The sequence below is a fragment of the Anarhichas minor genome, unplaced genomic scaffold, assembly GCF_050575085.1.
Source record: "Anarhichas minor isolate MPS153535 unplaced genomic scaffold, ASM5057508v1 ptg000058l, whole genome shotgun sequence".
Lineage (NCBI taxonomy): Eukaryota > Metazoa > Chordata > Actinopteri > Perciformes > Anarhichadidae > Anarhichas > Anarhichas minor.
In genome coordinates this window covers 1,835,939-1,856,765 of record NW_027466504.1, presented here as the reverse complement: position 1 = coordinate 1,856,765, position 20,827 = coordinate 1,835,939, and the positions used below count along the sequence as shown (strand labels likewise).

The 20,827-nt window shown below is 39.8% G+C and overlaps 1 protein-coding gene across 4 annotated transcripts in view; it reads right to left on the bottom strand.

Annotated features, from left to right (window-relative positions):
- Positions 1 to 20,827, bottom strand: part of ltbp1 (latent transforming growth factor beta binding protein 1) — a 109,479-nt gene that overhangs the window by 4,006 nt on the left and 84,646 nt on the right. For all 4 annotated transcript variants that reach the window (XM_076076684.1, XM_076076685.1, XM_076076686.1 and 1 more), the window contains 11 exons: positions 16,037 to 16,159; positions 15,534 to 15,659; positions 15,301 to 15,429; positions 12,754 to 12,882; positions 7,672 to 7,809; positions 7,007 to 7,168; positions 6,004 to 6,093; positions 3,325 to 3,453; positions 3,007 to 3,147; positions 1,758 to 1,934; positions 207 to 359 (listed from right to left, as the gene is read on the bottom strand). In XM_076076684.1, coding sequence (XP_075932799.1) covers positions 207 to 359; positions 1,758 to 1,934; positions 3,007 to 3,147; positions 3,325 to 3,453; positions 6,004 to 6,093; positions 7,007 to 7,168; positions 7,672 to 7,809; positions 12,754 to 12,882; positions 15,301 to 15,429; positions 15,534 to 15,659; positions 16,037 to 16,159 — 1,497 coding nt within the window. The remainder of the gene's footprint in view (positions 1 to 206; positions 360 to 1,757; positions 1,935 to 3,006; positions 3,148 to 3,324; positions 3,454 to 6,003; positions 6,094 to 7,006; positions 7,169 to 7,671; positions 7,810 to 12,753; positions 12,883 to 15,300; positions 15,430 to 15,533; positions 15,660 to 16,036; positions 16,160 to 20,827) is intronic.

The window sequence follows — 20,827 nt, the reverse complement described above, 5'->3', positions numbered from 1 at the left end:
TCTTGGTTGAGCTGATCACAACCAGAAAAAGGTTTGAGAGCCACTTCCTTCGACTGCTTCCTGGATAAACTCTATATTCTTTAACTTGTCCACATAACTGTTCAGAACTTAGTAAAGACCTGATTGTTAGGTAATATAAAATAAATCCTGTGTTTCCGTGCTCTTCCTCTGTTACTATGAAGGATGCATAAAATACAAATACTCACGGTCCACGTTCTCGTAAAAAGGCAGGACAGCCTGCTGCTCGGGTGGTTGTGAATAGTCTGGGCCCACTTCATATTCATGGATCGGGCCGGCAACAAGGGCGTCATGACCGTACGCCCGCCGCCCGCCAAGGTTACACATGGATGCATAATCCTCTGAGAGAGAGACAGAGGGAGAGAAAAGACAAAAAGTGTTCAATAACAAATGCCAGGAGCTGCCAAGTTCTGCGATAATTAATAGATGTGAGAACCTAGAGATGACTAGGCGACTCATTAATTATTGGTTCCACAGATTTGTTTTGGCTGTGGCTACGTACTGTATAATTGCAATTTTGTGTGTATTTTACTATTGGTGTAAATGCAGAAGCTAACTGAGGAGAATTAATGATGGAGAGTGAGTGAAGATTCAGGGACAGTGACAGGGTGGCCAATATTAAACTGAAATCAATTAATACAATTCTAAATGTAGTTAAACTCTTCACATATTCAGGGTTACACTCACAAGTACAACATAAAGTCATCAAGTTTGAATGTTAGCAGTAATGATACGAATGAAATTAAATTTTAAAATATAAATTAAGTTTGTCTTACTTCTTATATCTTTTTAATATGGGCATCCCTGATCTCCCACAGAAGGGCTTAGTTACCATCAAATCAAACAGTTTAGTTTTTCTTGGCTTGCTTTGTGTATCCGAGACTTTAAACCGAATATCAAATAGAGTTAAAATCCCAATTGACAGTCTCCGTGCTGCCATCTCCACCCTCAGCAAGAGAAATGTTGAAGTTTGGTAGACTCTAGACAAACACTTGGTCTTTGGTGCCTGTTGTGGATTATCCTGACGTGCCTGTCACTTCTCCAACTCCGGTCATCAGGTCCGTGACTACTGACAAAAGACCTCAGGCTGGCATGGTTCTGCAATACTCCACCTCGCAACTCCTCCAACTCAACAACTTCTCTGCTCCTCCGTGTATCTCAGCCATCAAAACGCTTGGGGTCCTCCGTCGGCCCCGGTACATCCGCGGAGCCTCCCGCAGAAAGTTTGTTTGCTCCTGGCCTGATCGCTCCACTCTTTCCATCCCCTCCCTCTGGTCAGCCGAGCGCACTATGAACACAGCACCCTACCCCTCCCATTCTGCACAGCTTCTCCAGTTATTCTTTTTTTTACCAAAGTCTTCTGTTTGTTCCGTTTGTCTTTGCCCTGTAAAGCGTCTTTGGGTATCTTGAAAAGCGCTATAGAAAATCGATGTATTATTATTATTATTATTATTAATGATGGCAGCAAATAATCTTGCAGTTATTTATATTTGCTGTCTTACATTCATTTCCGAGCTATGTATTGCAATTACTTTATTAAAACTTAACGTGAAGATGTTGCCTTCTGTAATGGAAACGTCGGCACCTCAAATGCCCGACAGCCTACATGAGTAAGCTCCCTTGTGTCAGTGCTGGAAACACTGCTCATCAAACACAACTGGTACACCAGTAAGTCACACATACATTATAGTGTATCTGAACTTGGCCTGACGCTATATATGAGAGGAGTGTGTGTGTACCGGTGTTTCTGGGTGGACACAGGGCACAGTCCATGCCCCAGGCCTCTCCGTGCAGACAGCAGCACTCTGTGTATGTGGTCTTCCTGTTGGGACCCAGCGGCTGCGTGCACGCCATGGTTTCTGTCACCGTCTGCCAGCAGATACCCAGGTAGTCTATCTGCTCCGCCTCATGTTGCTCTGCACACACACACACACACACACACACACACGCACACGCACACGCACACACAGCATTACCACACAACTTATCGCTGTGTGTTATACCAGTGGTCCCCAACCACCGGGCCGCGGATCATTTGGTACCGGGCCGCACAGAAAGAATAAATATTATATAATTTCCCTTTTATTGATTATCAGAGTCTGAAAGAAGTTTTATTTTGAAAAATGACTGGATTCTCTCCCAATTTCATCCGCCTGTGGCACTTGTCTCGGTCACGTGATACGTTACCTCAAAAATTGAACCCGCAAACTAGCGAAAATGAGTAAATAACTTTTGGAGAGCTTCTTTGCAAAGGGGAAAGGCCACTAAGGAGACAGAAGAAGAGCTACAACTTCCAAGAAAAAGAAATCTTCATTTAACAGACAACATCAGGAGTCTAATTAAATATCAGGAGTAATTATCACGCGCCAAGCCCGCTCTGCATAATATGTGGCGACAGAGAAAGATTTTTGACAGACAGAATTTTGAGGTATGACACTGTTGATTCCTGATCATGAGGAAACAATATGATGTATCTCGAAATAATGTTGTATTTGAAATTTTAGTTCAGAAAAACAGGCATTTAGATGTAAATATGAGCACTATCTGTCATCTTGAGATAATAAGTCAAGATTGTGTAATATGACACAATTATACATACATGATCTGTACAATTATCAGCGAGTGCAGCTAAAAGCTTCTGTAATATTTATTGAGTAAGTTGTTAGTATGTTTTAGTACTTTAGATTAGATCTACTATATTTCAAACAGTTGAACATGTTTGGGTTTTCTTGGTTTGTACTCTGGTAACGAATGGTTTACTGAAATTTAATTCTTTAGGGAGCGATGCACAGCTTGGGCATCAGGGCTAACCATGTACTCTATTATTGTATTAATAGAGTACTGTATTGTACTGTACTGTAGTTCCTTGATTGACAAGGAACTTGTTTTGGGGCCAAAGTTTGACATTCTTTTAGGCTGAAATATTGCAACGCTTTGACAAATTCAACATTTTTAGAATGTGTGCATGGGATAAACAGCCTTTCTTACCAGCCACCTCAGGAATGAAGACACAGCTGTTAATGTTGGGGTCCAACACCATTGGATGTGTGCAGAAACACATGTATGAGCCGTCTGTGTTCAAACACTGTCCACCGGCACACACCGACTCATCCAGACACTCATTGATGTCTGCAGGAAAGAAAAGCAATCAGAGACATTTAACGGAAAAATAACTTTCTTCATGTCAGCTGCACCTCCTCGTCCTACATTACCTTGGATCAATGCATTCACACACACAAGTATATATTAACACACACATATATAAACTATTAGCTGACAGTTCTGTTTGCTGCATATCATACTGACCTCTGCACTCCAGTTTGACAGCGTCGTAGTCCTGTCCCGTCTTGCAGTAACATTCGTAGCTGCCAACAGTATTCAAACAGAAGCCGCCTTTACAAACCTCTTTGCCAAACAGTGTACATTCATCTGCATCTGCAAGCAGACAGAGAGAAGGCAGGTCATGGTACATGTTTAGAGAGTTTATGTTGGCTTTAAAAGGGTTACAATGGAGAGCCAGGGGTAACTGTAATGTGGATTTATGTAGAAGTATAATGTATTCATGTGGGGAAGCTGTGACATTAACATAAATTATTTTAGCATTCATGTAGCATTATCATACAGACTCAGACAGCCAGAGGAGAACATTACATCATCATCCATCCTCATATCATTCTCTCTGCATCACCTGTCTGGAGGAAACACACACAACTTCTGTATTTCCTTGGAAACGATATCAGCACAAAGTCTGTTTAAGTTTATAATTACTAATATACAACATAAGGTCGTTGTGGTTTGACACAGAACATGTTTTAGTGTTTGCATTGAACGTTACATCAGGACAGATCGTGATGTCTTCAGGTCTTTCCCAAAGCTTCAACCAAGTAATAAGATGACTATTGATATTTAAGCTGTAGCATTAGATGTGGTTGAGGATCAAAAAGCTGCAGAATGACTGAATATTAATCAACCCAATACAATGTAGTCTGAGTTGCTTGTCAGTGTACTCTATTCTTACATATAATTTACATTTTGTTTTAGAGAGTATTTCAGATTTGTGGATTTCTGGCTTCTCTTCATCGAGTGTATGCACGGAAAATGATTGCTGCACTCACCTAGCACAACCCAGTAGAGCCAAAAGAGGAATCCTATCCGTTATTTGAAGGATTTCTGAGTGAGATATCAGCCTATACTATCTGGTCGACAGACAGCCATGGTATAATCATAAAGACATTTCTAATACATAAAGGCTACAGTATACTGAGCATTGTAACGATAATGAGATAACCTCAGCTTTAAGGTCAAAAAGTTACACATCACACATTATCACTTTTTTGAGGGGGAGGAGAGTTTTCCTTGCTGCGTTTGTGTGTGTCAGCGCTATTTGTAAAGTAGTGACATTTAGTTTTGTATTAACTAACTCACAACATCTAAAACTACTACTTTGTGTCATTTACATAATCCCTTCTGGTGTGGATCTATATGTGAACATGATGCTGCCTATTTGACCACCTCCACCACTGATAAAGGTGAGGATGAGGTGTACTGGGTTTTGGTGGTATTGATGGACTCTGGGTGTCACAAATAGAACAGATTCACCAAAGGTTGATAGGCTATGGTGAGCAGGTCAAACAAAGAGTCAACTAGCGGAACAAGAGCATTACAGTCTCCTTTCATACTATTCATAATGCATCACAGCATGATGTTTAAGAATAATTATTAATTATTTAATAATGTTCTTTACATGCACTTAATTCCTATGTTACTAACAGCCTACAATCCACCTTACATCACTGATGAACCTGGTTAATATCTGTGATTCATTTTTCCCACATATTTTTAAATTCCTTCATTTTTTATTTAAAATATGCTTTACAAACTTCTTTGAATCTGCGTGCTTCCACGAGATAAGTTACACTGCAGATCAGATGGTGCATTCACACAGCAGAAAAACAAGTACAAAACAAAATAATAAAAAAATGGTTTATTAGATTATTGTCATTTACCTTTATTAAAGCTTACAAAACCTGAAAAAAACCCACAAGATTGATTTGATTTTTCATTTTTTGGAATCGGGATTGAATATTCAAATGATGGCATCATCCATGGACCCATAAGCTGGACCCTTATCGTGATTTTTGCATCTATAAAATGTGATAATTGCATTATGGGACGGTTAGCAGAAAGTAGTGCATGCCATGGATACCATTTTTTTTTCCACTGAAAATGTTTAGTACACATTTCAGTTGAGTTTCGACGATAGCCCAATGGATAATGGACGTTTGGGACTAATACTGATATCAATATATGTGAGTTCAAAGAACCTAATAGCAGTATATCAGCAGATAGTAATTACTATCTTTAGTAAGGTAAAAACTACAATCTTGATTCACATCCCTTAGATTTATATTTCTGTGTACTGAGCAGCACATTTTGTTGTGTGAAAATCAGCTTGTCAGTGGTCTCTGGTGGACAAACTGGTGACACTGTTGTAAATAAGCTCAAACCTACTTATTGGCCAACATACACTGATACAGATACTATATCTGCAATATATTCAACTGCATGATCAACTGGCTCTAATACAGTCCAGAATTATTTTTTGTGCTTATACTCCGGATAAAAGCTACCAACAAAAGCTGTCATAAAACAGTTTTACATATTTTTATAAATCCTATAATGCAGAAGACAACTGAATCAAAAGTGTCGACAAAAAAGGTACGGGAGAACAGATGTGATGCAAAATAGGTGTAATACTCTAACTCAAAGGAACTGCACTTTACCAACAGCACTTTGGAACTTTGGCATTATAACATCACTGTCTAACATCTATGTAAGTGAGACCTAGAAGCATTAAGTACAGCAACATGTTAAAGAAAAAATTAACTTCTTTTGTCTTCACCAACAGTGTTCTATAAAACACAAAAGATTCAGTTGTGTGATTTATGTTTGATATTAAGTTGTGTAGAAGTAGCTTAGTCTTACCTTTGTAGCTGTCAGATGTGGGTACTCCATACAGTAAGTCTCCATTGGGAAGAAAACCTCTTCCAGATGGACACATCTCATTGAAGTGGTCTGAAAGGGGACCCACATAGAGATTTGGAGGTTAAGGGTGCATTGTGCACTGACGTGTGTGTGTTTGCACACCGACAGTATATACTGTAAGATAAACTTCAAGTAACAGAGAGGTTCAGTTCCTGCTCAGTTTTTAAAATGGGTAAGACATTCCTTTAGGTCACTGCCATGGTAGGTATTTCCTGACATTGTGTTACTAGAATGCCTGTTTACCAAGAATAACAGAAAATTGCAATAATTAGATGACATAAAGGATGGAACTTCTTGGGCCTAGTGTGGTACCAACATGCTCGGTGACAGTGAAGGCACATGTGTGAGGGTCAGTCAGAAACAGATATTAGCTTATCTTAACATTAGATCTGGGTATTGGTACTCGATACCTTTAAGGCATAGACCAAAAAAACCAGCACCAAGTAGTATCGTAACTTCTCCAGACCAACGATAGCTGCAATCAATCCTCTTCATGCCAACATCTACAAAAAGTGACTATTTGTATAGTTTTGCTTGCAGCCACTTAGAGTCAACTTGGAAAATGTGGACCTGTTGCGCTTACCACACCTGTAGTTCAACTTTAATCCAGCATTGAAGAACCGGAAATTGATGGCTTGTGTCAAATCATCTATCAAATAAAGCTTACTCATTTATCCACATACAAAGAACAGGGCCCTGGTATACAGTAAATGATTCCATCTGTGGCGGTGTTGCAAGCAACACAATTATTTTAAATAAACTCAACAGAGAAGCTTTTATGGTCTAGATTCATGATAGAACTACCGTCTAGTTTACTAAGGTATTACAATTGTGCTTTTTAAAGCTCGTGGTGTAGTGTGTAACTGAAATATACCCAAAGGTGTGTTTGGTAAAGATATGTGTGTTATTGTCCAAATTCCTTTCTACTCCTCCTCTAACTCACCTGTGCCATTGACAGGACAGGGATGCACCTCACAGTTGTCACCCCATCCGGCTCCCAGTGTGCAGCAGCACTCCTGCAGGGTGACATGGCTGATCAGCACACTCTCACACAGGTTCTCATCGTTGAGACGATAATAGCACTCTTTACGCTCCACTGATGACACTGAAAGATAAATAAAGGAAGAGCAGGAAAGAAGAATGAATACACAGCTGTTCCACTTGTGCCTTTGCAAGCTAAAACATCTTGCCAAGATATCCATCACTGATTTTATCTGGTATGTACGGCGATCCTCCTTCATTCATTATTTGCTCATCTCTGTATTAATTACATTTGGTCATTCAACTGTTTCGAAGGGGTGGTGCCCCAAGGTGGATTTAAGGCAAGATCAATTCTGTTATTTAATATAAAACAAATTCTTTCTGATCACTTTCCTTCATCTTCTGTACTATTTTATGTTTTTCTGGAGCCCCTTGAGGTATAAGTTGTTACATATTTTGGTATAATTTCATGCATTTATGCAACACTACTATATGAAGTTTGTGTACCTTAATTTCCTGATTTGTATGGAGAGATTATATTTTTTGTGTGTAGTAAAACCAGGTACACCCTGATGTATTCAGATTCCTTGTTACATGTAATTTGTACAAAAGCCGATGGTGGGTCACCTGTGGGAACTGGCTCACACTTGGCGATCATGACGTTATAGTCCTGGCCGCTGGGACACATGCAGAGGAAGGAACCATCAACGTTGACACACTGGGCCTCTCCACACACACTGCTCAGCAATTCACACTCATTCACATCTGTGGAGAAGGAACATAAGAACACATTGGTAAATGTTATTTTGAATTAGTTTGGTTATTGGTTATTAGCCTCTTAACAATCAAGAGTGTGCAAAAGAGTGATGCATTATGTTTGGCCGAGCAGTTTCCATTGTGTAATACGTTGGTACTTGTTGTACTTGTATGACAAATTCCTTTTAAATGTGGTCTCAATGGCCTGTTAAGTTGCGCCAGTTGGACATCAAAATGTTGTCTTTGTTTTTGTGACAACACGACAAATTGCGCAGACATTTGGGTATTTTCTTATCTTTAAATTCTGTTTGCATGTCTGGTATTTTCATGCCCAATGTAGTGCATGGCACAAAGGTGGGAGAAGACTTTAATTCAAAACCTTTTATGTCGCTCAGAGTAAACTGCAGAGAAAGCAGCACAACTGTACTGGATGCATTGAGCCCCAGTATTGCTTTGCAATCAGATATTTGAGATGTATACCGTGGGAAATTACATTTCTGTATTTGTGATGGAAAGACTTGAACTTAACATTTCTTAACATGAACCTCATTCTGAGCATGTTAAGATACAGTTACTCCATGGGGCTTTTATTTTGAAAGGGTGGGACTGGGTGGGTGAGAGAGGGGGAGAGAAGACAATCATAATGTTTGACACACATACACAGAGGTTATTAAATGACAGGCTTCATCACAAGCATTCCAGTTAGAATTCCCTCTGCGGGGCTTTTATTTTGAAAGGGTGGGACTGGGTGGGAGAGGAGACAGAATCATCATGTGACTGAAGTGACTGAATATATCCAAGTCATGTGTGTGTGTGTCAGTGTCTCTGTGTGTTTATCAACTGCACTAATGAGCTCATATCAAACACGTCAGAGTCAAAACACCAGAAAAGTCTCCAACAACACCAGAAAAAGTCGCTAGATTTGTCGCTAGTAGCTTTTGACAAAAAAAGTCGCCAAGAGGGTTTGGAAAGTCGCCAGATTTAGCGAGAAAGTCGCCAAGTTGGCAACACTGGCACCGGCTAAATATGTATAAAAGAGATCCCATTAAAAAGAAATTGCAAAAAGCTTAATAATTCAAAACCTGACCAAGGGGAATTCTGGCCTGATGTCTTGAGATGAAGTTTAGCTCAACACCAGAGCTAAATGGTCACAGATTTACATGGTTAATTAAGAGCTTTTCAAACCACCCCTGTGAGGTCACTGTCACTTTCGCCAAATTTAAAGACAAAGTATAACACAAAGGGGGAAAAAATATCACACATGTGTTCCATCTTGGAAATAGTAGAGAGGGACAAAGAGAAGAGATCTGTTTTCTAACAATGAATTGCTTAACTGTTTGTTAAGCTGCATTTAGTCACACCAAGTTGCCTTCCAATCCAATTATCATTTTTCCAATGGCCCTTCAGAATGGAGCCAACCAAGTGGCAATGCTGCTATCTTATTCCAAGGAGAGTAAGCTAACGTTGCTGGAACTTAATACACTGGTATGCATACAATATTTTGCAATACGCTCTCACCATCTTGGCTGAGGGATGGGACTAAGTGTGAAAGGATCAGACCATTTTCCTAAATGTTCAGACAAAGTAGCTTGATTGTTGCTCAATGTTTCAGAGAGATACATTTGCAAGAGATGCTGCAGTTAACAGTTGCTAAACCAAATAAGAAAGATATCAAACTGTCAATATTGTTACTAAGCCATCTTGAGGGAATTGAAAAAGATGAAAGAAGAGAGATGGGGAGAGAGGAAAGAAAGGGAAATCACAGGAGGAGAAGACAAGATATAGGGAGTAGAGAGAATGAAGCAGTGAAAAAAAAGGAACACGGGGGGAGGAAACCATAAAAGCCTTGGCTGATAAGAGGAATAGATGGAGGGGAAGGAAGACAGAAAGACAGCACACATTCTGAATGGTTAGTGGTACACCACCGCTCTTGGTTTTCAACGATGGTTTGGCAGTGAACAAGAGGCAGCTGGCTGGACTGAACTTGGGTGGGACCCAGCAGCACTGCCAAAGGATAGATGGGAAGTGTGTGTAAGTTTGTATAAAGGAGATACTGTATTGAGGTATGTGAATAAGAGTGTGCTGGTAGTTCTGCATTTATGTGTCTGCACGTTTTGGTGTAGTTGGTCACTGGCAGAATGCGTGTGAGGGAAGTGATCCATCAGGGTTCAGCAGGGGAAAGTCTGTTCTGACAGTCCTTCCTGTTGGAGGAAAATGGACTAGATGGGAGCTAAAGAGGCCCAGTTAGTACATGGAAACCACCAGCACCCATTAGCTCAGACTCATTACAAACCAAACTTGAGGAAAACCGCTGATTTTCATCATTAGTTCCATGTATGTCTGCAATAATTGGCAATGTTGCTTTCAAAGATTATCTGAGACAATCTGAACATTATCTGAACAACTAAGGCCTAAAGTCAAAGCAGAATACGATAATTTCTCCAATAATGTGAGTCCTTCATTTACCTCAATGAAGGAGAAGGCCTTTGTTTGAGATGTATTTTTTGGATTAGAAAAGTCCAGACTGTATGATCAAAATGTATTTGTCCACTTCTGTACAGGAATTGCTGTTAAAATGTTTGAAACAGTTTCACTTTCTTTAAATGTTGACACTGAAACATTTGGTTCATCTTGAAGTTAAAGTACTGCAAAACATTAAAGAGGTAGCTGAAACGTAAATACTGAAAGAAATTGAAGTGCAGTTAAGAAAGAATTGCTAGAAGAAGTTGAAGTTTCAGTCTATGTGGAACTGTTACATGAAACTGAAGTGTCACTTTCAGTGCAAGCAGCTAGTGAACTTAAGGTATCGGTTGAAGTGAAGCTGAGAGGAGTTCATGGTGTTTGTTGAAGTGTAAGAATAAGTATCGTCGGCAGTCCCCAGAGATTAAAATCTCACCAAAATATATGAGAAGATGATTTAGATGCCGAGTCATCACCCACCCAAATGCAGTGATGTAGCAATCTTTGGCAATGTGGTACTAGCCCCAGCCCAATGGCTATCCAAGCCCCACCAAGAGTGATTTGATACTGCTATAACTTGCACGTCAAGGGTCATGTGACTGAAGGGGGTAGTCGCTACTGGGCTAATCCCATGTTTGTTATGTTTTTACGACAGTAACAATGTGTCTCCTTTTGAATTTCTAACATTTCTCCAGCCAGGCATTCTAAACAGTATTGGTGGAAGTCTTTGGTTAAGCCATCCCACATGTTAATTGGAGCAAGAATTGTGATATAATTGAGCTGCCATAGAAAAATTGAAAAGTAACTTATGTATTGAACTGATCTTTAAATTTGTTTTTTGAAATCTAATTAACTAGAAGTTAGGTTTGCATTAATATTCAGCACAGGTTCAATGTAATGCATTTTTGAGGGATTCGCTAATTGATTTGTTTCTAACGTAATCATATTTATTTTGGATTATTTTTGCACTGCTTATATTTGAATGGTATGGTATAAACCAACTAAAACCTCCAATCAAATTTTGCTTAATATTTTATCAGCGCTGTCTGCAACTCGGAGCACAGAGGAGAGACCAAAACTACCGACACTCGTGGTCAGCTGATGAAATTATCACGAGCTGTAAGATAATGTCAATTAGCGTTAAAGAAATGCAGAACAGAGCAATTATCTTCTAATACTGTGCATATATCACCAAGTAAAATCGTAATTGAAGGTTGAATGTGGGCGTGTAGAGGGTAGGATGTGAGGCTGAACCAGCTGGACACATTTACAGGTTGATTTAGGAATTCATAAAAGGAAATAGCTCACTGGCAGGCGTTTTATAAATGAGACCCCTGGACCGTGCACATCCCATGACAGTTTGTAATGTTTCCAGTCAGGATGCTTTCTGTTGCTCCTCTGTAAAAGTTGACATGAAATTGGCACAGGAATTTCTATTCATATTTTTTATTAATATTTATTAAGTTTACATTTTCATCAGAAAGAGTGTCTAATCACGTGGTGGATGAATACAATTTCAACAATTCAATCGCAAAATATTGAAATTTTTGAATATCAATGTATCTTTTGTAACACAACATGGCTCTATTTCTCAAAGACAAAGTTGCAAAACATTCCATCTCATTGTAAAATAAAGTGTTCTAAAAAATCATTAATAATTTAAAAAAAGAACGTGCTTGAGATGCATTTTTCAATATGTTATACAATACAAATCATTTTAAGGCCAGTGATTGGTGTACTTTTGGTTTTTGCAACGTTCTGGAGTTATTGGAGATTTTTTGGACGACACAAGCTGAAAACAATCCTGCACACAAGGGCAACTTAATGCACAGGCTGTCAGTGGGGGTGCGGACATGCTGGTGGAATTTAGGTAAACTGCATGCGCCGCCATCTTGGAGTGAACCTTTTAATAGGGTAACTAGCCAGGCTACCAAAAAATGTCTAACCAACGTCTGTTGTGTGACCCTCTCCTTGCAGGTCATAATGATCCCACCAAAGTCTCCCCAGCTCCATCCCGTGAGGCAGCAGCAGAGGAGCTTAGTGTCCCCGCTTAATCTAAGCTCAACCCTCATGGCAGTGCAAGCCCCACCACCATTTTGGTGGTCAAAGCCTCACCAAAATGTCTGAAATGGTTTTAAGGTATCAGTACCAGCATGCTGCTTCATTAGTGCAAGTTATCCCAACATCCAAAAATCAGAGAAGGACACGGCTTTGTTATAGACAGGAAATGTAGACATCGTATTTGACAAATCAAGTAGTGAATGAATGTAGTGAGAAATGCAAGGCTGGAAAATGAGTGTTTTATTTTCTGAGATGTACTGTAGAATGTTGCTGCTTGTTTGCAAACTAATACACTAAGCTAGAACTTGACTGTAAGCATACGATTCAAAGTTTATGTGGGGTTCTGATTGTATTCACATGCAAATACCATATAATACAATAAACTACAATCGGTCCAGCTTAATATCCTCATACCAAACGTTCAACACTTACCCACACAGTCTTGGCCATCCTGGGACTCCTGGTAGCCCTGCTCACAGAGGCATTGGAAGGAACCCAGTCTGTTCTCACAGAAGCCACGAGGGCCACACAGTGTCTCATTGAGCCCACACTCATCAATATCTGTAGAACAAACAAACAAAGCCAAGACATATCAAATGCTTTTTCCTTGATTTGATTTTTAGTTTCCCTCTTAATTTGTTCCATCCTTTCCTTTAGAACAGGAAAGGAAAACAGCCTCTCAATTATCTGTCTCTCTAACATCTTATTTTATTCTAGATGTCTTCATTGTAAGACACTTAAATTGAACTTTGATGTATGAACATCTGCTTCAGAAATAAATGCTAATGTTTGCAGATTGAGACTCACGCACGCACACGCTCAGGAATACACACGTCTCCTGTGTTTTCCAGACAAATCAGGGCAGTGACATGAAATGTGAAAATTCAATGCAGTGGATTAAACAAAATGCTTCTGGATTGAAGCAGCTGCTGTAAAAAGTTTTAAATGAGACATGAACTAACTATTTCATTAACACACACACACACACACACACACACACACACACTGGAGTCACACTCTCTTCCCCCCACATAAATCAGGCAGAGAGCAACACATACCCCTCCTTGTCTAGACAGCTAGCTCAAAGGCTCCCGTCTGTTTCTTTTCCTCTCATTTCTTTTCTTTTCTCTCTGTTTTTTCTTTGGCAGGAAATGACATTAAAACAGCTCTGGCACAGGGGCCAAGACTTCTGCCATGTTGGAGAAAATAGGGGCGGCATGAATGTGAAAGAACTCGAAGACTTTTTTCAGATATTTCTCTCTTGTTTAAGAGGCGGTGACAAAGTGTGATATTGAGGGAAGCAATGGAGGGATGAACACAAGGATGCAGATAATGACAAAGGTTAGAAAAGAATAGAATGAACCTTCTACTATGTGGGTGTACATTTTGAACAAGGAAAGCTATGTAAATGAATACTTGAATACTGCTTTTCATTTGCAAACATTTTCTTCAGTGTTGATATTGAAGCAGCACGTATCTATAATACAATGTAAAAGTACTGGTGTGTTTAATAAAGGATCATGTTGAAACATTTATCACAGCACCAGCTCAGTCCTTCAAGCTGAGATAAATCAGGCAATTGAGCCCTCTTTGTGCAGAGAACATATAAATGACTCTCATATTTAACTTCGCAGTATGACTCTAGGTAATAACAATAAGGTAGTAGGGAAGTCCTCCTACAACCAATATATTCATACTATACTACAAGTCAAAAGGGACAAACCATACAGAGTCATTTGAATGTTACAATGCTGAATTCAATGTCTCAACTTGTCTTATGACATGTTGTCTGACGATGTCAGAAAGGTCTATAGCTGTCCAACACACTGGAAGGCGAAGTGAAAAGCCAGCATTCATAGAGAGAACAAGCATTCAGGGGAAGCATACTGCCAGCTTTACACTGACATCATCCTGGGTGAGGACTCGACTGAATTTCAAAGAAGGCTGGTATGTAACAAGCAAGTGAGTGGTTACTCTCAGACTTCTAAACCAACAAAGTTTTGAAGGGTTGAGACTGTCAATTTTATACATTTTTCTTATGATGACAAACCCCTTGAAAAGACCAAAACCAAAAGTGAATGTATTCTACTGATTATTATCTTAAGTATTGTCATTGTTGTCCAAATGCTAAGGGTTCAGCCATGCTATAGCAGCTCTGTGGGCCTGTACTGTACAGTGCTTTGAGCTTAATTATAACACAGCATACAAACATGCTCACGATGACTGATGTTTAGCAAGTTCATGTTTATCATGTTCACCATCTTTGTTTATGGTGTTAGCATGGTAACATTTAGCACTAAACACAAACTGCAGCTAAGGCTGATGTCTGTCTTTTTTTTTTTTACATCTATTGGCTCACAAATTAAATATCTAACAAATAGAAATTTTGACCTGATGATGGGAGTGCAAAAAAAGTCAGACTATCGCTAAAGGCATTATGATTCATCCTGTGGAGACCATGAATGTGTGCAATTAAATCTATCTAACAGTTGTTTAGACATTTCACTCAAAACTTTAAAAGTCAACCTCATGGTGACACTAGAGGATTAGTAAGGGGATCACTAAAGTCAGTAGGATTCATCCTCTGGACACCATGAATGCCTGTAACATGGTATTCCATCCAATACTTGTCTGACATTGCAATCCATAGAGCCATGCCAGAAGCATGGCTAAAACACATCAATGAGCCTCACTATTGAAGTGGGTGGCATGTTCCTTCATCACCATGAACACACACACTGCAGTTTATTTGAACTCAATCCCTCATACACCATCCTGCTGCCACATATAATAGAACACCAAATGTGGATGAATACACCATTGAAAATAGTCCCCAACAAATGCACAATTACCTCCTGTTTGTTAAAAACTGCATCACATTAATATAAGTTTCAAAAGCAAGTTCTAATGAATGAAACCCCATCACATGTGTGTGTGTGTATGTCCGTGTGTGTTTCTCTTCTTTGTAGTGCATCTTACCATCACAGGAGGGCGTGTCAAGGCTGGCAGTGAATCCACTCTCACACACACAGAGATAGGACCCCTCTGTGTTGAGACACTCTCCGTGGGGCGAACAAAGCTCTGGTTCATCCATACATTCATCAACATCTGGGAGGAGAGAGACAGAAATCCACTTAGAGGTGTGTGTGTAACATCTAAATCCGGGATCAGAAACTGGTGGCCAGAAGATATATCCCTGCTCCGGCACTCACCTCTGCAGCTGGTGCCGTTGATCTGTCGGTATCCCTGGGGGCAGGTACAGGTGTAGGAGCCCATGTTGTTAACACACTCCCCGACAGCCTCACAGGGCCTGGATTCTTCTAAACACTCATCCACATCTGGAATAAACACACATCAGTCTTATAAGCATTTTGAAAAGATTCTTGAAACAGATATTTAGAGAATGAAATTCTTTAAGGGATGGTTGTCATTACTAACAAAATCAGAAAGTGCAATTACAAATTGAATCTTAAATAGTTACTGGTAGCACCAAATTATGGAAATGTATTGATGGGTAGAACCTGTAGCCTATATTTATTCAAGATCATATTTCAACAATGGTAACACACCAACTACAGGTGTGAAAGCCTGATTTTACAAAGCACGGTGTAACTCTTTTTTTGAAAATTTCTCAATAATTACAATTTGTCATTCTTACTAATATTGCATGGTCCTGATAATGTGTGTACAGTAGTGCTAGTACTGTATATCATACCATCACAATGGTCTCCAGCTGGAGACACTCTGAAGCCTAGCCCACACTGACAGATAAAGGAGCCTTCAGTGTTCTGGCAGTGGCCTCTGGTACAGACCCGCTGATCCTGGCACTCATCTATATCTGAAAAAACCCAAACAATGTAACAACGACATCACATAAGCAGAATGCAAAAGGTCAAGCAATTTTTGCCCAGCATTTCAGTTGCTAAACAGTAGATAAATAATGTACTAAATGCAGTAAATTAATAAATAAGTTATTTTATATAACTTAATTTCAAAACATTTTTGAAGAATAACGAACAAGCTGCTTGTGTTACAACTGACTGCAATGTCTTAAGACACACTGTGGAAGCAGTGAGGGGTGTGATTTGTAGTCTGACTGCTAGACAGTGCTCTAGGGCTGAACACTTTAGGTAAACACAGGGTGAGAGTGGCATATCATAATTGGTCAATATTATATTGATATACAGTCCAATGGCAGTATTGAGTGATCTTTAATAATTCAACTTTGGTTGATAAAGCCAGGAAGTGATGTTTACAGTTTGATCAAGTTTCAGTGTGACATGTGTGAACACAATTTACCGCATAGTGGTTGTATGCCTCTGCCAGCCATTCATGTTTCAGTTTACATCCATGTCTGTCCAAAATGTCATCCCTTCATAATTTGATCCTATTAGACATTTGTGTGAAATTGTCGTAATAATTCTTGAGTTATGGCAAAAAACGTGTCTTGTGAGGTCACAGTGACCTTTGACAACCAAATTCCAATCACTCCAAAAAGGCATAAAAAAGTCCCTTTGCTAAAATAAGGCAAATGTTTTATGAATGGTAAAGCCATAATGTCATTCATGCAACACTGCCCAGACCTAATACATGTTTATGAGGTAACAACTTATTTTAATGGCACTTGATATTTGCAGTCATTACGCAGTTTATATTTATAGAGTTATTCTGACCACCACAGTTTCTGACCAACAGCTAAATCATTGAGGCTTAAAGTGGGTGTGTCCAAAGAGTCCAGTACAAGTCATCATTGGTTAGCGGAATTAAACAGCTTATTACAAGTTGGGTTTCATTTTCGTAGCTCTGGCTATCAGTTCTATCGGTTATGTTAGCCTTACTCTCCATGATAATTGATTTAGGAATTTATAAATCGGTGGTGTTTAACGCGCTTCAGAGATTTCTAAGCCACAGCATATCCTCCGACCAAGACGCCACTACACCATCTTTTTGGACAGATTTTTGGTGATGTCACCTTGTTCTGATATCCAAGCAGTAACACTTGTGGGTATACAATATTATCATATTTGACAGAACTGATGGCCAGAACTACAAAAATAAAGCCCAAATAGTACATAACAGAATTTTGACATTGATTTTGAGCATGATCTGGAAGTACTTTAAGTTTATTTGTCACACACACACACACACACACACACACACACACACACACACACACACACACACACACACACACACACACACACACACACACACACACACACACACACACACACACACACACACACACACACACACACACAGTAAAATGTGACATTTCCCTGAGCTTGGCAGTGTCATGCAAACATCTGTGAGTGGGGTTATTACTTTCTATAAAGGTTGCATGGCCTAAGTATTTCCTCTCACCACCACCACTCGCTGCCACCCCACTGTGGCTTGCCTCGCCTTGCACGGTGTGTGAACAGCCAAAACCTGACAGCTAACTGTGTCACATGGAATATGGAGCAGCAAACTACTGAAAGAGGAGAGATGGGCACACCTGTGATCTCTAGATTGTGGGCCCATACTATGAGTTCTTTGGAATGGTATATTTGTTCAATTGCTTGATTCACAGTATCTTATTCTGCATGTGTTCCCTCAACAGATTTATGTTTTGATAGCTAGACATAATACAATAATAACGCAATTGTGTCAAGAAATAAAGAATGCTGCGTACCTACGTACTCTACTTTCACAGCAGTCAAAACGAAACCAAAGTACACATTGGTGCTCGGAGTGACAATTGAACGGCCTAGACTGCCCGTGTCAATTGCTCCATCTAAATAATGCTGTCATTTTAAAAGTAGTAGGTACAGTATGGTTAGTAGTACCAGGCAGCAATGGGGAGTTTAGCTCCCCTGAAAGAGACATGAGCACCCCAAAAAGTCTCATTCGAGTGATATAGGGGGAGCTCTAAAATATTGTAATAATTGATGCCACTGCTTTTTTTTCTGCATAAATTGATATATTTCCTGCATTTGTGTGCGTGTTTCATTCCTATATTTGTAGGGTTGACACAGTTTAATGTAGTTTGACACCTCAAGTCATCCTCCATACTCCATCATAAAAATAGTTCTGTTCTAATATATTTTCTTGTGTAGCAAGGGACTACAACTTGCATTTCCTTGTGCAACCTGTGTTGTAGAATAACAATAAACACACCTTGAACATGATGCGAATCAGTATGTCTAAGCTTCCTTTGGACGCATGTCTGCATGGCTGTGGATAATCTTTTTTATTTATTTTTTTATCTCCGGCTATCTGATGCATTACAGCTGATAAACCTCAAGATTGAAGAAAATGGTGGTTTTCACCTATTCAGAGTTAATCACTTTAACTCTATATAATAATAGAACCAGTGCAGACAGGTTCATCCTCAGCAGCTAAAGAGATTTTTTTGCAGCTCTGGGGAAACAACCATCTGGCCTGTTTGCCCTCACAGCCCTAATTCAGTATTATTTTTGTGCGTAGGGAAAGCTGCATTGAAGTGACAGGAAACCACATAATGACAGAGTGCTTTAAATTTATATCCCAATAAGGGGGAAGAAGCAGGGAGGAGGGTATTGCTTTCTCTACATACTGGAAGCAGGATTCTTAGTTTGCAATATACTGGTGGAAGGCTTTCTTAGCTGACCAGTGCCACAGAACCCTAGCTGGACGTGCTTGTCAACATCCAGCTTGAAACCTAGGCGACCATCTACACCGACACCCTGCCAGATCATCTAGAACCTCAGTTGGCCGTGCCTGACGACGGCCTGCCAGATCTCCTAAATCATCAGTTTGCTGTCTTCGTCAACACCGAGCCGGACCTCCTAGATCAGGGGTATTCAATTAAAATTCCAAAAGGTCCAGATTGAGTAAATCTCCTCGGGCAAAGGTCCGGAACATTACAATAATATCTAACTTGCGCTATTTAGTGCCATATATATATATATATATATATATATATATATATATATATATATATATATATATATATATAAGTAGCCTAGTAGTAGTAACGTCTCTGTGTAGTCAACAACTGTCAAATCAAATGAAGAAAGTACACATCAATTATATTTTAACAATTATTATTCTCAGTTTTCAAATTGAACTGGATGGATTATAAATAATACATAGAAATACATAAATACATGTTCTTCTCATTTCAAGTAAAATAAGGGCTGGATTAAAGAATAACTGATATAACAGAAAGCTTTTGAAGAATGTGCATCTTAAAATAAAGTAATTCATTTTAGAAAAAATGAATTTCACCGATTTGCCCTGCAGTTTAAAATTCACTTCATTCAGGTGTGAAGTGATGTCAATCAAAAAAGCTACGATATTATATTTTTCTCATCTTCTAAAAAGAGAAATTAGTGTGCATGATCTTTATCTGTGGTTATTAACACTTGTTTCAGTTATATTCTCTCTGTTAACATCACTGTTGGTCAGTGAATGAATGCGTTAGGATTCTAATCATATTGGGCTCTTAGGTTTATTTTCTGTCTTCATTTCAGATGTGAGAGGGAACGTTTGCTCAAAAGAGTTGTGCTTTGTCTCGTAGTGATTCTTCACATTACCGCTTTTAATAATCGTCATGGTCTCTGAACATGTGAGACACACTGGTTTTAAACTGTCCGTGGGAAGAATTAACCTGAAAGAGTCTGTTCATTCTTGGTTAAAGACTCTGGTCTCTGACCACTTTTCTCTCGTCATGTGAAATAACTTCTCTGACTCACGTAATTATTCTCCTACTCTTCGTCCTCTCTCCTTGTCTCTCCCGTGTGTGTATCTCACTCCATTCAGGAAACTTGTCAGAATACCCATATTTGATTGGCCGAACTGCATCACGTGATGTGATTTGCACCGCTGAACAAGTACCGTAAAGGCTGAAAAAGCTGCGCCGGTTAAAATAGAGGCGCTCCGTCAAAATTTAATAATTCTCAATTATCTATCGGTTTTAGGTCCTGGGTCCGGATACAACGGCGTCTGTGTCCGGATCCGGACCGCGGTCCGCCTATTGGCGACCCCTGTCCTAGATGCTCTGCATTCCTGTTGCCAGCCTCCTGCCCAGCACCCTGCTAGGAACTACACCTTTCCTGAACTCCAGCCTCCTGACCACCAGTTGCGCCCAGCGCCCCACTTTCTTGTCGTCCTACCAACCTGCTCAGCCCAATGGCTCTGCTGGGCTTGCCAGCTGAGGTCTCCTGCTCCGCCCTGTCCAGTTCCCAGGCCGGCTGTCTGAGGTTTCCTGCTCCTTTGCTGTCGAGTCCCTAGGCCACCCATCTCTTTGGTTCCCCTTGCCATGTGCTTTGTAGCTTTGCTTTCAAGTCACCAGAACCTGAACCGTGCCATGATTCTGACCCTGTACCTGTACCTATACCTGAACATGCCTGTCTGCCTACCTTTACTTCTATCTGTAACTGCCTCCTTACTTGCACCTGCCAATAAACATACTTTCACTGTAGTATATATCATTGAATGGTACCAGTCTGTCTGCATCTTCTGCATTTGGGTCCTATCCCTG